This window comes from Martes martes, assembly GCF_963455335.1.
Source record: "Martes martes genome assembly, chromosome: 2".
NCBI lineage: Eukaryota > Metazoa > Chordata > Mammalia > Carnivora > Mustelidae > Martes > Martes martes.
Window position 1 is genome coordinate 99,019,762 of NC_137889.1, and position 20,627 is coordinate 99,040,388.

General features: G+C 35.4%; 1 protein-coding gene across 1 annotated transcript in view; it reads right to left on the reverse strand.

Moving 5' to 3' along the window:
- The window catches only part of STPG2 (sperm tail PG-rich repeat containing 2), a gene marked incomplete at both ends in the record, with an annotated part of 344,118 nt that overhangs the window by 317,859 nt on the left and 5,632 nt on the right, over nucleotides 1–20,627 (reverse strand). Inside the window, 3 exons of the mRNA XM_080796638.1 lie at nucleotides 1,076–1,243; nucleotides 4,577–4,735; nucleotides 15,509–15,621. Of these exons, the coding sequence (XP_080652764.1) occupies nucleotides 1,076–1,243; nucleotides 4,577–4,735; nucleotides 15,509–15,621 (440 nt within the window). The remainder of the gene's footprint in view (nucleotides 1–1,075; nucleotides 1,244–4,576; nucleotides 4,736–15,508; nucleotides 15,622–20,627) is intronic.

A 20,627-nucleotide genomic window follows, 5' to 3' on the forward strand; every position in this document is an offset into this window, starting at 1 on the left:
TACATGTAATTATAAAAATTACAGTGAATATATATTTTTTAAAACTTTTAACAATTCAAAGGTTCTAAGACACAAAAATATCGCAGTATAGCCACAAACCAAATGGTTTCTAAAGATATTTGGGTCTAAACCCAAAGATGGAGACATGTACAAACAAAACTTACAGAGTACTAAAATTGAAGGTCAAGCCAAATCTGAAAATACCTATTCTTTGCCCAAGGTTTGTCACTCTTCAGCCTTTCCTTAAGTCTATGCTTAATTCTGGCCATCTTCCTCATGGGGATTACTTCTTCCAGATCTCATAAAAGTATAAAAATGTTAAGTTCAAAGCACTATGTACTTCAGTCTTGTAACTAAGTAAAACCAGATAAATCATTTATATTCATGGATAATTCATATATTTCAATTGGCTAAATGAAATTTTGGCTCAGTTTTGGCCAGGTTTGAACCCAAAAACCTGCATGAGATGGATGTGCTATAATATGCTTGATATTTTAATTAAAGAGAAGCTCCTTAACTTTTTTTTAAAAATGTTATGAAATATAATCCTTATACTATCAGATTCAAATTCCTTTATTTAAAAAATTCTCTTTTCCCTTCCAAATACAGGAAAGGAATATCTATGTATTGCATAAGATTATACATTGTAGCAGACACTTCTAGTAAGTGAAACCTGTTTCCTCTTCTTCCTAGATGTAGTTAGACTATATTTACCAGCCTTCTTGGCCCTTAAGTGTGTCTCTGTGATTGAGCTTTAATACTCAGATTTGGCTACAAAATCCTCCCACTAGCAGTCCTCCATTCTCTTTCCCCTTTTCCAGCTGGATACAGATGAACTGAAGCCCTTTGATGATGATAGTGACATGAATGGAATAAGACTGTTTCCCTGGATCTCTACATAGAGGAAAGTCTCTTATCAACAAGGAATACCCATATGAATGAGGAAAAAAAGAATTTCTGTTGTATTAAGCCACTGAGATTTGGGGTCTATTTATCACTGCAGTTGGCATTACATTAATTAAAACATGCATAATCACAATCTTCCAACTGTCAACAGAAAATACATTATACTTACAAATTGAGGTTTATAGTATGCTGGACCTAGTGTACTGTCACTAGCAGGTGGAGAATGTTTTATAATACTGCCATCCTCATTAATATCATAACCATATGACCATCCACAAGAAGGAATTGAAGGAACATCAACACTTCTGTAAACTGTACGTGGTACCCTTGAAATTTTCTATAAGAAAACATTTTACATTATTTACTTAAAGATAAGAAAAGGAATAAAGAACCAAATATTAAAATTTACTAAAAGGCAAATACAAATATTGACTTAATGACTTTCATAATATAAACCAGAAATGTTAATTCTATAAAAGTAATTTAAAGGAGTAAATTCAAGTCTCACCTAATCATATAAATTAAGATAATATCCAGTATTACCATTAAAGCCACCTTAAGAGGAAAAGAGTCTCCCTCACTTGGCTCAGTTATTTATTTTGCTTAGTAAATAAATATTACTGATGCTAAAAGCAGGCATTCACTCCTAGTCTCAACATCAATCACCAGTTCAAAGTGGTTACTTGTGCTATACTATCATAGTATCTCCCAGGCAAAAATGAACTTTATATTTTTCTGTAACATTTCCCGGCTTCATTCTTTCAGCTAAATCTGCTCCTGATTTATCTCCATATTACTGGTGCTCTATATAAATATCCTAATTATGCTGACCAGATAGCAAGAAAAATGTCTATGACATAATCCTAAATGGAAATAGAAAAATAGAATGTATGACTAGGTAAGACACATGCAATTATACACAAGTATATATAGTAGTATATATATGATTTAATGATGAACTTTTAAAAGCTATGCAAAAATTAACAGAATTATCCAAGTTATAGTCAGAAGTTTGAGTGATTATCATTTTTTTTAATTTCCTGTAGCATGAAATATTTTATAATTTAAACAAAAAGAAAAAGCAACATATAGTAGAAATATTAGTATAAAATTTAGCAAAAAAAATGCTGGCATTTAAACGATTTAGTTAAAAATTTTTTTTAATTTAAAAAATAAACAATTTAGTTATCTGGAAAACTACTTAAGAATATATTGATCCTCTGTTGTTTCTGAATAAATAAATGCTATAGTCTAGTGTATGCATGCCCGCATGCCCAATAGACAATTATGTTATAAACATACTATCGCTGGCAGAATTTTACTTTTTCTTATCATTGGAGACCATATACTGATTACCAAATTAAAACAGGAAGTATTGAATAGCTTCTCCCACTACTTTCAAAAATTATTTCCATGATATCAAGACTTTCCAAAATATGTCCCCTATCTCCTTCTCTACCCTCTATTCCTACTATCCTCCCTTAGATCCTATACTCGTAATATTCTAAAGAACTCTGTTCTTCCCCAGACGTACCACCCCACTAAAAACCTCAATGTCTTTATTCACATGGTTTTCTCTTCCTGGAGTGTTTTTATCCCATTATTTTTAAAACTTAGTGAATCCTTCTTTAAGATCCAGTTTGATTGTGATATCACTATTCCCTCCAAAAACTCTACTTTGGGCTACTAGCAGATATTTTATTATGATATATGTTTATTAAAATAGCATTGCATCAAATACTTTATACTGAATTATATAATTTCCCTATTAAAATTATAAATCCAGGGCACCTGGGTGGCTCAGTGGGTTAAGCCTCTGCCTTCAGCTCAGGTCATGATCTCAGGGTCCTGGAATTGAGCCCTGCATCGGGCTCTCTGCTCAGCGGGAGTCTGCTTCCCGCCCCCCACTGCCGTCCTCTCTGCCTACATCTGATCTCTCTCTCTCTCTCTCTCTGCCAAATAAATAAATAAAATCTTAAAAAAATAAAAATAAAAATAAAATTATAGATTCTAGGAAATGTAATGATTTGTCTTCCATGTGTTGCCAGTGCCTAGAATTATGTCTATTACACACAGTCTCTGGAAAAAAATGTCTGATATTAGTTTCAAATGCACACCATAGTAACTGGACAATTCTATACATTACACAATGCTCACCACAACAAGCGCAGTTACCATCTGTCACCATACATATGGTGACATATGACACACATACATAGTCATATAATGTTACTGACTATATTCCCTATGCTGTACTTTTCCTCTCCATGACTTATTTATTTTAAACTGGAAGGAAGGAAGGGGAGGAAGGGGAGGAAGGGGAGGAAGAAATTCCTAATGTGTCCATTAAAAAACATTTACAAGTCTTGAAAAAAAAATAACTTACTACTTTTCAGAAGAAAATATCACAGTGTTATTAATAAAATGCAAAAGATTACTTTAATGTCAAATAAAACAAGCGTTTCCTTCTTTAAAAAGATCTGATAAACCCTTGCATAAGCAAATGAACACTTACTTTGTCCCCACTTACAAAATAGCTGATATTTAAATATACTTATAAACCTTAACTTCATTGTCATTGTACTGACATTATTCAGCTGAGCACTTAGCTCTAAAATATGTCCCCTAAACAAAGCTGATTAAAATGTAATTAATATGAGCTACGTGAAGGAGTTATGGAAAAAGAAAAGAGAACCACTCTAAATAAAGTGATCAAAATCTAGATTATTTATTTCAAAGGGCTAGGCCTTTGGTATAAAAATTATTCATTATATAACACCAATGTACTTTTCCAAACATGTCATCTGCTAGTCTCCTACATGAATTTTTTACTTGGGTCAGTATAATCTTCTGTCTTCCATGGACCCTACTACGCTACCTTCACCCCTGTAGCTCTCCATGCATGGAATGTATAGTTCAACCCTATTCTTCAAGGCCAAACTTCTCTATAAATCCTCTACAAAATATACTTTGCCATGATGTAGTAGTCTTCCTTTAAATTCCTATGGCATTGGGGTGCCTGGGTGGCTGAGTTTGTTAAGCATCCAACTCTTGATTTTGGCTCAGATCATGATCTCAGGGTCATAAGATGGAGCCCTGACTCAGGCTTTATGCTAGGCATGGAGCCTGCTTCAGACTCTCCCTCTTCCTCTATCTCCCAGCCCCACTCGCTCTCTCTAAAAAAAAAATTAATGTACTTTTAAAATTCCTATGGCATTCAATTATATGGTTATTCATTTAGCACCTATCATATTTCATCTTGCATTAGTAACAATCTATATAGCTCTCTCTCATTTAAATTTTAAGTTTTAAATTTTAAGTTAATTTTAATTTCAGGAATCATGTTTTCAATTTCACTATATTATTAACAGAGTTTTCTCTCTATATATAGGTAGACCACTCAGGTGGTTTTTTAAATCTCCTTTACTTTCCATTTATCATAGAAATTGGAAGTGATAATAGATTTATTAAAAGCAAAAATGAAGTCAGTTGTTAATTCAATAAAAAACTAGTTTATACACATTGAATATTAACTTAATTATAAACTACAATATGGATACTAATAAAAATAATTTCTATAGTAAAGTTTTTCTTAATGTACTTACCACATAAAACATTTTCTATTTTAACTAAAAGAAATGTCAGAGTATAATTTAAAATAGCAACGTACTGACTGAAGATGCTCTTTAACCTGTAGTGTTTTTCTGTTCATGATATCTAATGTTCCAGGATAAAACTGATCATAGCTTGCTGGTCCTGGACTATCTGAAACAAACTTCTTAAAACGCTTCTCCCGGTTTTGTAGACTATGACCTCCTTTTATATTATACTAAATTGGAGAGAAAAAAAATGAAATAATTAAAAGAAGCACTTTATAATTAATACCTATTTGGTAAGTATTACATATTAATATGAACAAACAGTTTTAAAACCCAACCTGAGAAAGTTAAGGCTCTTGACTAAAGACATCATTCTAGTAAAGGGATAATAAGAGAGGACAACAACTATAGTCATCAGTTTTAACTATGAACTCAGACTAAATTTTACTATACTTAGGACACTCTAAGAGAATGCAAAATTCAGTTTTAAAACAGGAATCAAAACAAAGGAATCCTGAAAGTTGTAGAGCAAGAATGAAGAGCATACACTAGCAGGCCTCAAAAGAATACGTATCTCTGAAATGGGCTAAAAATATTGGTACTCACACTGCAAGGGAAAAGCGCAGTATAAAAGTATAAGCTTGTTTAGGATTAATTTCCAAGCTTGTTTAGGATTAATTATTTTCATGAGCTACTTTTTGGTCATTTCCAGGGATGCTTACATAGGCTTAGTGGCAACTGCATGGGTTTTTATTTGGTTGGCTGGTTTATTCTTTGTTTTTTTAACAACTTGTTTTTGTTTTTCTTTAATTAACATATAATGTATTATTTGTTTCAGGGGTACAGATCTGTGATTCAACAGTCTTACACAATTCACAGCGCTCACCATAGCACATACCCTCCACAATGTGCATCAACCAACCACCCCATCCCTCCCAAACCCCTCCACTACAGCAACCCTCAGTTAGTTTCCTGAGATTGAGTCTCTTATGGTTTGTTTCCCTCTTTGGTTTCATCTTGTTTCATTTCTTCCTCTTCTCCCCTGTGATCCTCTGTCTTCTTTCTAAAATTCCACATCCCAGTGAGATCATATAATTGTCTTTCTCTGACTGACTTATTTCACTTAGCATAATACCCTACCCTCTAGTTCCAGCCACATCATCACAAATGGCAAGATTTCAATTTTTGATGGCTGCATAGTACTCCACCGTATACATACAGCACATCTTCTTTATCCATTCATCTGTTGATGGACATCTAGGCTCTTTCCATAGTTCGGCTATTGTGGACATTGCTGCTATAAACATTGGGGTGCACATGCCCCTTCGAATCACTACATTTCTATCTTTGGGGTAAATACCCAGTAGCACAATTGCTAGATTGTAGGGTATCTCTATTTTCAACTTTTTGAAAAACCTCAATATTGTTTTCCAGAGTGGCTGCACCAGCTTGCATTCCCACCAACAGTGTAGAAGGGTTCCCCTTTCTCTGCATCCTCACCAACACCTGTTGTTTCCTGACTAGTTAATTTTAGCCATTCTGACTGGAGTGAGGTGGTATCTCATTGTGGTTTTTATTTGTATTTCCCTGATGCCAAATGATGGTGAGCATTTTCTCATGTGTCTATTAACCATTTGGATGTCTTCTTTGCAGAAATGTCTGTTCATGTCTTCTGCCCATTTCTTGATTGGATTATTTGGTCTTTGAGCATTGAATTTGATAAGTTCTTTATAGATTGTGGCTACTAGCCCATTATCTGATATGTCATGTGCCAATATCTTTTCCTATTCTGTCAGTTGTCTTTTGGCTTTGCTGACTCTTTCTTTTGCCTTGCAAATCTTTTTATCTTGATGAAGTCCCAATAGTTCATTTTTTCCCTTTCTTCCCTTGCCTTTAGCGATGTTTCTGGGAAGAAGTAGCTGAGGCTGAGGCCAAAGCAGTTGTTGCCTGTATTCTCCTTAAGGATTTTGATGGATTCCTGTCTCACATTGAGGTCTTTCATCCATTTTGAGTTTATCTTTGTGTTTGGTATAAGAAAATGGTCCAATTTCACTCTTCTGCATGTGACTGTCCAATTTTCCCAATATCATTTGTTGAAGAGACTTTTTTTTTCCCCCCATTGGACATTCTTTCCTGCTTTGTCTAAGATTAGTTGACCACAGACTTGAGGGTCCATTTCTGGTCTCTCTATTCCGTTCCATTGATCTATGTGTCTGTTTCTGTGCCAGTACCATACTGTCTTTTTTTTTTTTAATATTTTTATTTATTTGACAGAGAGGGAGACAGCAAGAGAAGGAACACAAGCAGGGGGAGTGGGAGAGGGAGAAGCAGGCTTCCCACTGAGCAGGGAGCCATATGAGGGGCTCAATCCCAGGACTCTGGGATCGGATCATGACCCAAGCTGAATACAGATGCTTAATGAATGAGCAACCCAGGCACTCCCATACTGTCTTGATGATTACAGTTTTGTAATAGAGCTTGAAGTCTGGAATTGTGATACCACCAGCTTTGGTTTTCTTTTTCAACATTCCTCTGGCTATTCAGTGCCTTTTCTGGTTCCATACAAATTTTAGGATGATTTGTTCTAACTCTAGGAAAAAAGCTGATGGTATTTTGATAGAGATTACATTAAATGTGTAGATTGTTTTCCTTTATGGTATCACTTTTCTCTTGAATTCTCCCCTCGTGATCCAGTAATTGTTTATCCCTCTTTTTCTCAGCTTCTCTATTTTTCATCATTTGGTCTTCTATATCCCTAATTCTCTTCTGCCTCATTTATCCTAGCATTAGAGCATCCATTTCTTATTGCACCTCATTAATAGCCTTTTGATTTCAACTTGGTTAGATTTTACTTCTCCAGAAAGGGATTCTCTAGTACCTTCTATGCTTTTTTCAAACCCAGCTAGCATCTTCATAATCATTCTGAACTCTGGTTCTAACATTTTACTAATGCCCATATTGATTAGGTCCTTGGCAGTCAGTATTGTCTCTTGTTCTTTTTCTTGAGATGAGTTTTTTGCCATTTTGTCCAGAGAAGAATAGATGAATGAGAGAAAAAAAATGCTAAAAGGGTAACAATGACCCCAGAAAAATATGCACTAAACAAATCAGAAGAAACCTGAAACCGGAGGAAAAGAAAAAAAAAAGAAGAGAAAGAATATGATCAGGACTGTGAAGAGAACAGAGCCACACACTAGATTTTGGGTGTATTATGGTCTGTTAGAAGAAACTGCCTCCCAAAATTTTAAAGGAAGAAAAACTATATATCTATATACATGAAAATAATGGTAAATACAATGAAGGGATGGAAATGACTATAAAAATGAAAAATTTTAAATATTTTTAAAAAGTAATTGGTAAGATCAGAAGTTGGTTGAAAAAGAAAGAAGAAAAAAAATTTTTAAAAACAAGAGAATGTGATCAGGTGGGTGAACAGACTAAAACCATATACTAGATTTAGGGTATATTTTGGTCTGTTAGAAGAAACTATATCCCAAAATATTAAAGAAAGAAAAACATACATGTATATAAAAAATAAGGTTAAATACAGTGAAGGGATGACTGTAAAAATGAAAATTAAAAGAGACTTTAAAAAAGGAATTGATAAGGGGCATCTGGGTGGCTCAGTGGGTTAAGCCTCTGCCTTCAGCTCAGGTCATGATCTCAGGGTCCTGGGATCGAGCCCCGCATCGGGCTCTCTGGTCAGCATGGAGCCTGCTTCTCCCCGCTCCTCTCTGCCTGCCTCTCTGCCTACTTGTGATCTCTGTCAAATAAATAAATAAAATCTTTAAAAAAAAAAAAAAGAATTGATAAGAAGTTGGTTGAAAAGGAAAGAAGAAGAATTCAAAAAAAAAAGAAATAAATATAGAAAACTTTAAAAATTGACTTCAAAAGAATAAAGAATTATGGGGGAAAAGCCATGAATTCTATGTGCTGTATTCCCCTAGCGCTGGAGTTTTGCAGTTCTCATTAATCAGTAAACTTGGTCTTGGCTGGATGTTCTTATTGATCTTCTGGGGGAGGGGCCTGTTACAGTGATTCTCAAATGTGTTTGCCCCAGAAGGAATTGCACCACCCTTGCCAGGGGCCATGCTATGTAATCTGCTCGGGATTGCTCTCCATAGCTTTTGTTCCCTGAAGGCTTTCCACACAGCTTTAGAGGACAAGAATAAAAATGGAAGCCTCCCAATCTCTGGCCCTGGAGGAGAAGAAAGATCAGGGCTTCACTCCTCAGTGCTCTCTCAGAGAAAAGCAGTCAATCACTCCTGTCTCCTTGGTCTCTGGCCACACTCTGAGCTCACCCAGTCTGTGACCAAGTACTTCTATCTCTGGCACACAGCACTGTTTGGAGTTTTCAAACCCAGCAGATTCCTGTAGCATGCTCCCACACTGCTCCTCTGGGGAAGGAACAGGAGTCTCCTGGGATCTGCCCCTTGTTGGGACTCTGGTCAAAGAGCAGTGGCCCGACTGTGCCATGGATCAAGGTTTATGGCAATCCCAAGTTGAGAGCCCACTCCTCAGTTCACTCTTTGCATCCACCTTCCTGACTCCAATACTTGGGTGCTCTGCAACACTCAGGTACCCTCAGTCTTCCTGTGACCCCCCCCAAGAGTCCTGAGAACACACTGTCTCAGCAAGGGTTCCACCCCTCACTTAACCATTGGAATGACGTCCCTCACTGGAGCAGACTTCTAACTAAAAGTTCCAATTTTGTGCTCTGCTGCTTTATTGCTTGCCAGTAACCGGCTGATGGAAGCTCCATCCCACCACAGTCTATCTTCCCAAATATCTCCTCAGATTCACTTCTCCAAATGTCCTACCTTCCAGAAAGTGGTTGCTTTTCTATTCACAGATTTGCTGCTATTCTTTTCTTTAATCTCCTGTTGAGTTCATGGGTATTCAGAATGGTTTGATAAATATCTAGCTGAATTCCTGGGACCAGACAGAATTTAGGTCTCCTACTCTCCTGCCATCTTGCTAGCCCTGCCCTAATAGCTTGTTTTTATACTCAGATTAATTTTAAACATTGTTTAAGGCAGAGGAGGAACTGGGAGGAATCTCCCATAGCTCTCCATGCCACATGTCTGGATTCTCTAGAATCAAAAAATTATCAACTGGATAATAGCCAGTGAATTCAGAAAAAAATCCATCTTATTAGTTTCAATTTAAAGTCACCATATAATCATTTCAAAGATGATTCATAGTAATAATGGTTGGCATTTGATAGATTCAATAAGATCTCTTTTTTTAAATATTTTATTTATTTGACAGAGAGGAAATGATGAGAGAGAGAGAGAAAGGGAACATAGGGAGGGAGAAGCAGACTCACCACTGAGCAGGGAGCCCAACCTGGGGCTCAGTCCCAGGACTCCAGTCTCCAGGATCATGACGTGAGCTGAAGGCAGATGCTTAATCCAGGCTGAGCCCCCAGATGAGATTTTTTTTTAAGTCACTTATTTACCAACAGACCTTTTCTCATGGTATACACACCAGATGTTCATAATCACTATTAACTGAGCCCATCTCTAGTTTGAATCTTATTCAGCTGCTTTCAGCTTTTAAAAAATACACAAAAGAGGTCTTCTTTTAAAAACTGAGTCAAAATTATATTCTTAGTAGCCAATCCACTACCTGATAACTGTTTTAATAAGACCGTAATTCCTGCTTAAAGAGTTTAGATCTATAACAAAATTTAATGATTTTGCAAAAACATTAACATTACAAGTTAGATCAAAAAGTAAAAGCATGGGAAAAGAGAAAATCTCCTCAAATCTTGATTCTTTGAAAGCCATTACTGTAGTCTCTATGATCTTACATTTCACACTGTAATTTGAATTTATATTGAACTTCAACAGAAGATAGCAAAATTAATCTGATTTTTTTAAACTGGTAGAAATTAACCAGCACTTTTCCAATTACTCATATTTCATAATTACCAATTCCACTGATTTTACCAGAGGTTATAAAAGGAACTACAATGTGTCAGATAAAGGACCCAAAAATTATATTATGAGGTAACTATACATTTTATATGAAAACTGTGAGACAACAGCCTTCCTACTTCTTGAGTCCTATGCTTTTGTCTATATGCTGTGGTTATTTGATGAATTACTGCATTGTCAGCAACCGCCCAACAATACAGAATGCAGTCTCATTGGAAGGGTGAGGCCATCTACTGGATCGCGTCTGATATCCCATCATACAGCTCTAGTGAAATGTATCTCTCAGATCAAAAATCAAACCTAATTTGGACATCTATTAGTAGGCCCTGATAGTGAGAAATATGAAAGAAACTATTTATCTGGATCCAGGGAAGAGATCTCCACATCTAAGTCTTACATAGCAAAGAAAAAGATGGTATCAGCCATGCACAAACAGGTCATAAACTAGAAAAGAATTAGAGCCAGAAAATATAAATGAAATTTGAACTGACTCTTTGGGGTGGGATTCATTTTAGGAAAAAGGATATGAACAAAATAAGGTATGTGACTTAATAAGCTAACTATCTATCAAAGAATCAGAAACTTGTACTTTGTAAACTTCATTCTTCTGTGTCTTTTATTTTCTTAATTTCCCTTAAATTGTTTTCTTAAAAAACTTACTTTTGAAAAAAATTAGCATGCTTCAGATATGCTAGAGGAGACAAAGAAAGAAGCGTATTTGCCCATAGCGAGTCAAGGGCTGAAGAGGCAAAAAGAATACTCCCATCCTCACTCCCAACTTTGGCATACTGGTGACAACCATAATCAAAGTGAAATAACCATAACAGAAACAGAGAAATAGAGAAGACTAAATTGGGGCACACAGTTTCAACTCCCAAACGTTTTGCTTTTATAAGAGCTTCAAGTATTACATACAGTGGAGGCAGGCCTTCACACCTACAACCACATTTTCAGTCTTCTCAAATTTCATTTGAAGTCTCCAAATAATATTTACTAGGTAATTGCTAATAGAAAGGAACATTTCAACCTGTGCCCCCCAAAAAAAGGTATAAAAATAAATTGTTAAATGTTGGCATTAATTTCCAATAGGATTATCCCTTTAATTATTATCAAGCATATCAATTATTCACATAATTAGTATGCTAATTATTGTCACATGACAAACATATTTTCTAATTCAGTCATTTAAAATAATAATGGGGGGTGCCTGGGTGGCTCAGTGGGTTAAAGCCTCTGCCTTCGGCTCAGGTCATGATCTCAGGGTCCTGGGATCGAGCCCCACATCGGGCTCTCTGCTCAGCAGGGAGCCAGCTTCCTCCTCTCTCTCTGCCTGCCTCTCTGCCTACTTGTGACCTCTGTCAAATAAATAAATAAATAAATCTTTAAAATAATAATGGACTTTCTTTTTTAAATAGCGTGATAAATTCACACTTCTTGAAACTCTAAAAGTTCTGCAAGAAGATATGGTCCACATATACAATGGAATATTACACCTCCATCAGAAAGGACGAATACCCAACTTTTGTATCAACATGGACAGGACTGGAGGAGATTATGCTGAGTGAAATAAGTAAAGCAGAGAGAGTCAATTATCATATGGTTTCACTTACTTGTAGAGGATAAGGAATAACACAGAGGACATTGGGAGTTGGAAAGGAGAAGGGAGTTGGGGGTAATCAGAGGGGGAGACAAACCATGAGAGACTGTGGACTCTGAGAAACAAACAGGGTTTGGGAAGGGAGGGTGTAAGGGGATGGGTGAGGCTGGTGATGGGTAATAAGGAGGACATGTATTGCATAGAGCACTGGGTGTAGTGCATAAACAATAAATCTTGGAACACTGAAAAGATAAAATTAAATTTTAAAGAAAGGATCATAATAAGCTTAAAGGAAGAACTTAAAGGAAGAAAATGTAATTCTGATTCTAAAAAACAAACAAACAAAAAAATTTAGCCTAAAACAACCCAAAAAAATCAACAACAACTGAGTAAATAAGGCACAGTCGTTTTTGAAACCAAGGAAATCAATCTTCTCCTGGCATTGGTTTATAGTTTTAAGAAGAAACAGAGGGGCGCCTGGGTGGCTCAGTGGTTTAAAGCCTCTGCCTTCGGCTCAGGTCATGACTCCAGGGTGCTGGGATCGAGCCCCGCATCGGGCTCTCTGCTTATCGGGGAGCCTGCTTCCTCCTCCTCTCTCTCTCTGCCTGTCTCTCTGCCTACTTGTGATCTCTGTCAAATAAATAAATAATAATAATAATAATAAAAGAAGAAGAAGAAACAGCATACTAGAACTCTTTTTCTTAGATTGTCCGTTGTATTAAAAATGTACATTTCCTAGTTCCTTATTCTTGAAATCCAAGAAATGTACCCCAATTTGGAATAAAATAAAACCTGGTCTAAGTTGTATTTTACATTATTTTATATGTGGAATTGACTAAAATCACTATTATTATAATATTCCAACATCCTGGTATTTGTCATACTTAACAAGTTTGAAATCTGCCTATTGTGTATTTTATTCCATTCCCCTCTTGGAATAGTGGAGTTACAGCAAGCCCATATACCCATAATATGCTGGCCATGGGCCACAGAGTGGAAGCAGGAGTGACACTTCTAATGATGACATCTAATGACCCATTACTATTTTTTGCTTTTTGTCCTCTAGGTGTTAGTATTCTGTAAGTTTTAAGAACCCAGGAAAGAGACATAAACGTTCCACTGAATTGGAAGTTGAGACCATCAACTGGCCATTCCAGGTTCTGTGTGCTAGAAAGCAAAATAAGGAGTGTATTGGCTGAGATGATTAACCCTGACCAGGACTGAAAAACAGGACTAAGGACAGCCACACGCTGCGGTGGGATGGAACGTGGAGAAACCCTGCAGAGCTCCCTCAAACTATAATGCCCACTGAAAATGGTAAGAGCAAGTTTATTTAAAGGTTTGAGAAGGAAGCCTGTGAATCAAGAGCTCAGACCCCTTAGAACTAAAGATTCTGGTTACCACATCAGGCTGAAAACTCCACCAGATAAAGTCCCTCTAAAGAGACAGGGAACACAAAATGAGTAATGAAAAAATCTTAAACTATCTATAGCTTCAGATCAATTACAGAAACTAACAAGTCCCCAGCTGCAATTCCTTGTTTCCTACATCACTTTCATTTCCTCTCTCTTTTTTTCCCTCTTCTATTGTAAAATGGCAACACTAATAATGGATAAAAGTTATAAGAAGCTACCTATAATTAAGCACTATTCTAAAATGCTTACTAATGAATGTAACTCTTAGAAAAGGTCCACAAACTTCATATCCCTAGTATCCCTAAAGCTCAAAGAGATTAAGTAGTTAAGATTAAGTCTACCTATTTTGAAATCTGTCTGAACTAGTATATAGCAGAGACAGATTTCAAATACAGGTTGTCTACTTTAGGAGCCCACACTACTAACCACTTCTTTATAATATCTCAAGTTATATTTACTTACCATTTAATCTATAGGTTGCAGAATAACAGAACAGGAATGTGAAAAAAACAAAAGTAGAAATGGCCTTAATCTAAAGATTCATTTGGTAGTGACAATGTAATATCATCTCTGAATGCAATAGCTAGACCTTAGTTTAGCTCCTTCGGGGAAGTTATATTTGAAAATTATACATAAAATAATTGTGTTTTTTAAATAGTATATGTGGGAAGAAGAATTATATGCATATGTAGTACACATGAGAGAGAAGAGAACTGGGCAGTCAAGGGATAAACTGTAATGGTAATCTATTGTTTTTTATCTGTCCAGCATCTCGTCCATTATCTTCCCATAACAGCATCCACATTCACCATTGTTGGGGCAATCAAACCTCCCCTACACTTTGTGGTTTTAGAGATTCCCTATCCCAGGAATGACTGGGCCAAACAGATTCTCCCTACTAAGAATTTTAATCCTAAATGGAGTCACACATAAAAAAATGGAAGGGCGTTATAGAATTAAGTTATCTAATGGCAGTTCCTGATTGCAGTTCTTACTATTGAAATATCACCTGGAATTGTCTTAGTCCTGTCCTTCCTTAAGAATTAACTATACAGGGGTGCCTGGGTGGCTCAGTGGGTTAAGCCTCTGTCTTTGGCTCAGGTCATGATCTCAGGGTACTGGGTTCGAGCTCTGTATCTGCATCTGGCTCTCTGCTCAGCAGGGAGCCTGCTTCCCCCCTCTCTCTCTGCCTGTCTCTCTGCCTGCTTGTGATCTCCCTCTGTCAAATAAATAAAATCTTTTAAAAAAAAAAAAAGGACTTAACTATACAATTAATCCTTCAAGCCCATAAGCCACCCAAATACCTTTCCTATAAATACTATTGTAAATCTCATATCTCTCTTAAAAATCTATTTTATTGTTTCTAAGCAAAAACTCCTAACTGATAGAATGGTTGCTATTACCAACTCGGGAAGTCTAACACAACAATTAAGGCATCAATGATAGCACCTGGGCCTCCAACAGAGGAAATAAAGATCTGCTAAGCTCAATTAGGAGTCATTATGTATGAAGGAAAAATTAATGTAAAAAAGGTAAAAGATGATATCACAATTATGAAGATATTGGAGTTACATCCACTGTTTCTGAACATGAATGGATCGTCAAAGATATTCTAGTCATAGACTCTCAAGACTGTTTAGGAGCCAGATGAGGCAATGACAGTAGCTATACCTTAAGAATATGTACACAAACTATTTTTAATTCTACTGCCATCCTCCATCTACATATCTTGATCATCTGCACAGTTTTCATGCACCATAATTCATTCAATAGTCCTATTCTCCCATTCAAGAATCTCAAGAACCATGAAGCACGTAACAATGTTTTATGTCTTATAGACTACATAGAACAATGGAGAACATCCAACCAGGCAATCAACAATAAACATTTTTAATTTTCTCATGTTCTAATAACAAAATATAGATTAAAAGGAGAAAGAAGATGATACGAAGGGAAAAGAAAATATGACAAATGGCATATTAGTCTAGGAGAGGAGGAAAGTATAATTCTTATTAACTCTAACAACTATAATAACTATTATAAATTTACCTGTGCTTCTGAAACATTATAGTGTCCTGGCCCTGGAACAGCTTTCTCAGTGTTAGAGGCAACAGTAAAAGTACTTTCTCTGGCAGCCAAAGAAAGGAATGGTGCATAGCCACCTATAAAAGTAAAATCATATCACTGGCAGATAAGATAGGTTCCCAGTGATTTCAGAGAAAAAGCATTCAAAATATATAAAATCATTTAGTAACCTCAACTGTGGAGACTATATTATCAGAACTAATGACTAGCCACAGAAGTTGCTGTATTTTTTAAAATTCTGATTAACAGCAGAATATTTATTAACATATATTAAATAAAAGAACTTACGGAACTAGAAGTCCCAAACAACAGAAAAAATACTTAAAGAAATAAAAAACAAAAGCCTTTTTTTTTTCTAAGAATATTTGGTTGAGATGAAAACAACAGTTATGTTTAGTTAATAAAATATTTTCATCCTCAGAAGACCAGCACTTAACATTTTGGAGCAACATCTATTATTTATAGAGAATAGCATATATAAAGTTGTGGCAACAACTTAGATTGAAATAATTTAAAGTGACTTTACAGCAAGTAATTAATAATGTCTCTTTGCTTTGGTACATAGTTGGTACTCGGTAAGTATTTCTTGACTGCCTGACCCCAAAGGTTTACAAATCTAAGATACAAATTTCTTTGGAACAAATAATCATAAAATTAGACAAACTTAATAAACTTAGTAGACAGACTTAATCTTCTGAAAGACTGATAAAAAAAAAAACAAGAACTGTATCAAGAAAATGAGTATAATTTAAGCAACACAAATATCACAAAAGATATGGGAGAGAACAGAGCAGTTATCTTTAATGGGTAATAAAAGAATGAAAGTGAGGAAGCAAAATTTGTGAGACTCTTATACACTAAAGGAAAATGTACACTACTGTCAGAATATATGGCAATAATTACTACAGTTTAAAATCTTAATCATCTGGGCTAATAATAAAAAACAATCTTTCTGAAACAGGAAATAATGTGTTTCTTCTGAAGCCCACATTTACTAAAATGCAACTGAAATCAAGAATTATTTCTTTGTTATATCACTAAAAACCAGCAAACTATGAAAGAGAAAAAGACAAGAATGGATCAGAGAAAATCTTCAGAAACAACCACAAAACAAGTAACAAGATGGCAATAAATATATATCTATTAGTAATTACTTTGAATATAAATGGACTAAAAACACTTCGGTCAAAAGACATAAGGTGACTGACTGAATAGATAAAAAACAAGACCCATGTATATGCTGCCTGGAAAAGACTCACTGCAGACCTAAAGACACCTACAGACTGAAAGGGAGGGGATGGAAAAACATTTATCATGTAAATGGATATCAAAAGAAAGCCAGGGTAGCAATAGTTATATTGTACAAAATAAGCCTATAACAAAGACTGTAACAAGAGACAAAAAAGGACACTATATAATAATAAAAGAGACAATCCAACAAGAAAATAGAACAAATATGTATGCACCCAACATAGGAGTCCCTAATACATAAAACAGTTAACAACAAGCATAAAGGAAATAATGCATAGTAATACAATAATAGTAAGGGACTTTAACACCCCACTTACACTGATGGACAGATCATCCAAACTGAAAAACAGCAAAAAAACAGTGACTTGAATGACACACTGGACCAGATGGATTTAACAGCTATATTCAGAACATTCCACCCTAAAACAGCAGAATACACATTTCTTTTAAGTGCACATGGAACATTTTCCAGAATAGATCATATATGAGGCCACAAAACCAGTCTCAACATATTAAAAAAAGAAAAAATCAAAGTCATACTATGCTTTTTTTCCTGACCACAATGTTATGAAACTAGAAACCAACCATAAGAAAAAAATCTAGAAATAGCACAAATACAGGGAGGTTAAATAACATGCTATTAAACAATGAATGGGTCTACCAAGAAATGAGAGAAGAAATCAAAAATTACATGAAAATGAAAATGAAATGGTCCAAAATCTTTGGGATGCAGAAAAAGTGGTTCTAAGAAGGAACTTTACAGCAACACAGGCTTACCTCAAGAAGCAAGAAAAATCTCAAAGAACCTAACTTTACACCTAGAGGAGCTAGAAAAAGAAGAATAAACAAAATCCAAACCCAACAAAAGGATGGAAATAATAAAGATTAGAGTAGAAATAAATGATATAGAAACTAAAAAACCAAAATAACAGGTCAATGAAAACCAGAGACTGGTTCTTTGAGAAAAAAAAAAAAAAAAATCAATAAAACTGATAAACCTCTAGCCAGAATTATCAAGGGAAAAAAAGAGAAAGGACTAAAAAAAAAAAAAAAAAATCACAAATGAGGAGAAATAACAACAAATGCCACAGAAATACAAACAATTATAAAAGAACATTATGAAAAACTATATGTCAACAAATTAAACAACCTAGAAGAAACGAACAAATTCCTAGAAACATAAATACAAAACTGAAACAGAAAGAAATAGAGAATTTGAGCAGACCCATAACCAGTAAAGAAATTGAGTCAGTATTCAAAAACTCCAAACAAACGAAAAGTCCAAACCAGATGGCCTCAGAGGGGAATTCTACCAAATTTTTAAGAAAGAGTTAATACCTATTCTTCTCAAACTATTCCAATAGGAAAACTTCCAAATTCATTCTATGAAGCCAGCATTACCCTGATACCAAAATCACCACAAAAAAAAAAGAGAACTACAGGTCAATATCTCTAATGAACATAGATGTAAAAATCCTTAAAATACTAGCAAACTGACTCCAACAATATATTTTTTTTTAAAAAATCATTCACCACAATCAAGTGGGATTTATTCCTGAGTTGCAAGGGTAGTTCAGTATTCACAAACCATTCAATGTAATACATCATACCAATAATAGAAAGGAAAAGAACCATATGATCATTTCAATAAATGCAGAAAAAAGCATTTGACAAAGTACAATATCCATTCATAATAGAAGTCCTTAACACAGTGGGTTGAGAGGGAACATATCTCAGTCTAATAAAGGCCACATATGAAAAATTCACAGCTAACATCATCCATAATCATGACAAATTCAGATCTCTCCCCCTAAGGTCAGGAACAAAACAAGAATGTGCACTCTTACCACTTTTATTCAATATATACTGTAATCTTAGCCACAGCAATCAGACAATACAAAGAAATAAAAGGCATCCAAATTGGTAAGGAAGATGTAAAACTTCCACTATTTGCAAATGACATGATACAATACACAGAAAATCCTGAAGACTCCACCAAAAAACTGGTAAAACTGATAAATGATATTCAGTCAAGCTGTAGGATACAAAATCAATCTATAGAAATCTATTGCATTTCTATACACCACTAATGTAGCAACAGAAAGAGAAATCAAGAAAACAATCCCATTTGCAACTGCACCAAAAATAAGATACCTAGGAATAAACTTAACAATAGCAGTGGAAGTTCAAAAACTATAAAACATTGATAAAAAAAATTGAAAATGACACAAAGAAATGGAAAGACATTCCATGCTCATGGTTGGGAGAACAAATATTGTTAAAAAGTCTATGCTACCTAGAGCAATCTATACATTCAATGCAATCCCTATCAAAATACCATCAACTTTTTTCAAAGAGCTAGAACAAATCATCTTAAAATTTGTATGGAAGTGGAAAGATCCTGAAAAGCCAAAGGAAAGTTGAAAAATTAAACCAAAGCTAGTGGTATCAAAATCTGACTTCAAGTTCTATTACAAAGCTGAAGTCATCAAGACAGTATGGTATTGGCACAAAAACAGACATATGGATCAATGGAACAGAATAGAGAACCCAGAAATGGACCCTCAACTCTATGGTCAACTAATCTTTGACAAAGCAGTCCAATGGAAAAAAGACAGTCTCTTCAACAAATGGTGTTGGGAAAACTGGACAGCCACATGCAGAAGAATGAAACTGGACCATTTCCTTACACAACACACAAAAATAGACTCAAAACGGATGAAAGACCTCAATGTGAGAGAGGAACCCCTCCAAATCCTTGAGGAGAACACATGCAGCAACGTCTTTGACCTTGGCCGCAGCAACTTTTTGCTAGGCATGTCTCCAAAAGTAAGGGAAACAAAAGCAAAAATGGATTATTGGGACTTCATCAAGATAAAAAGCTTTTGTACAGCAAAGGAAACATTCAACAAAACCAAAAGACAACCAACAAAATGGGAAAAAAAATATTTGAAAATGACATATCATATAAAGGGCTAATATCCAAAATCTATAAAGAACTGATCAAACTCAACATCCAAAAAAAAAAAAAATCCAATCAAGAAATGGGCAGAAGACATGAACAGACATTTTGGCAAAGAAGACATCCAAATGGCCAACAGACATGAAAAAATGTTCAACATCACTAGGCATCAGGGAAATGCAAATCAAAACCAGTGAGATACCACCTCACACCAGTCATAATGGCGAAAATTAACAACTCAGGAAATGACAGATGTTGGTTGGCAATGATGCAGAGAAAGGAGAACACTCCTACACTGTTGGTGGGAATGCATGCTGGAGCAACCACACTGGAAAACAGTATGGAGGTTCCTCAAAACATTGAAAACATAGCTACCCTATGACCCGCAATTGCACTACTGGGTATTTATCCAAAGATATAAATGTAGTGATCCAAAGGAGCATGTGCACCCCAATGTTTACAGCAGCAATGTCCACAATAGTCAAACTGTGGAAAGAGCCCAGGTGTTCATCTACAGATAAATGGATAAAGAATATGTGGTATCTATATAAAATGGAATACTGCCCAGCCATCAAAAAAAAAGAAAGAAAAAGAAAAAAAGAACTCTTGCCATTTGCAATAACACAGTTGGAACTAGAGGGTATTATGCTAGGGGAAAGAAGTCAATTGGGGAAAGACAGTGATCATATGATCTCACTGATATTTGGAAATTAAAAAACAACACAGAGGATTATAGGGAAGAGAGATAAAAATAAAAGAAGATGAAATCAGAGAGAGAAAGACAAATCATGAGACTCTTAAGCACAGGAAACAAAGAGGGATGCTGGAGGGGAGGAAGATGGAGAGGATGGGATAACTGGGCGATGGACA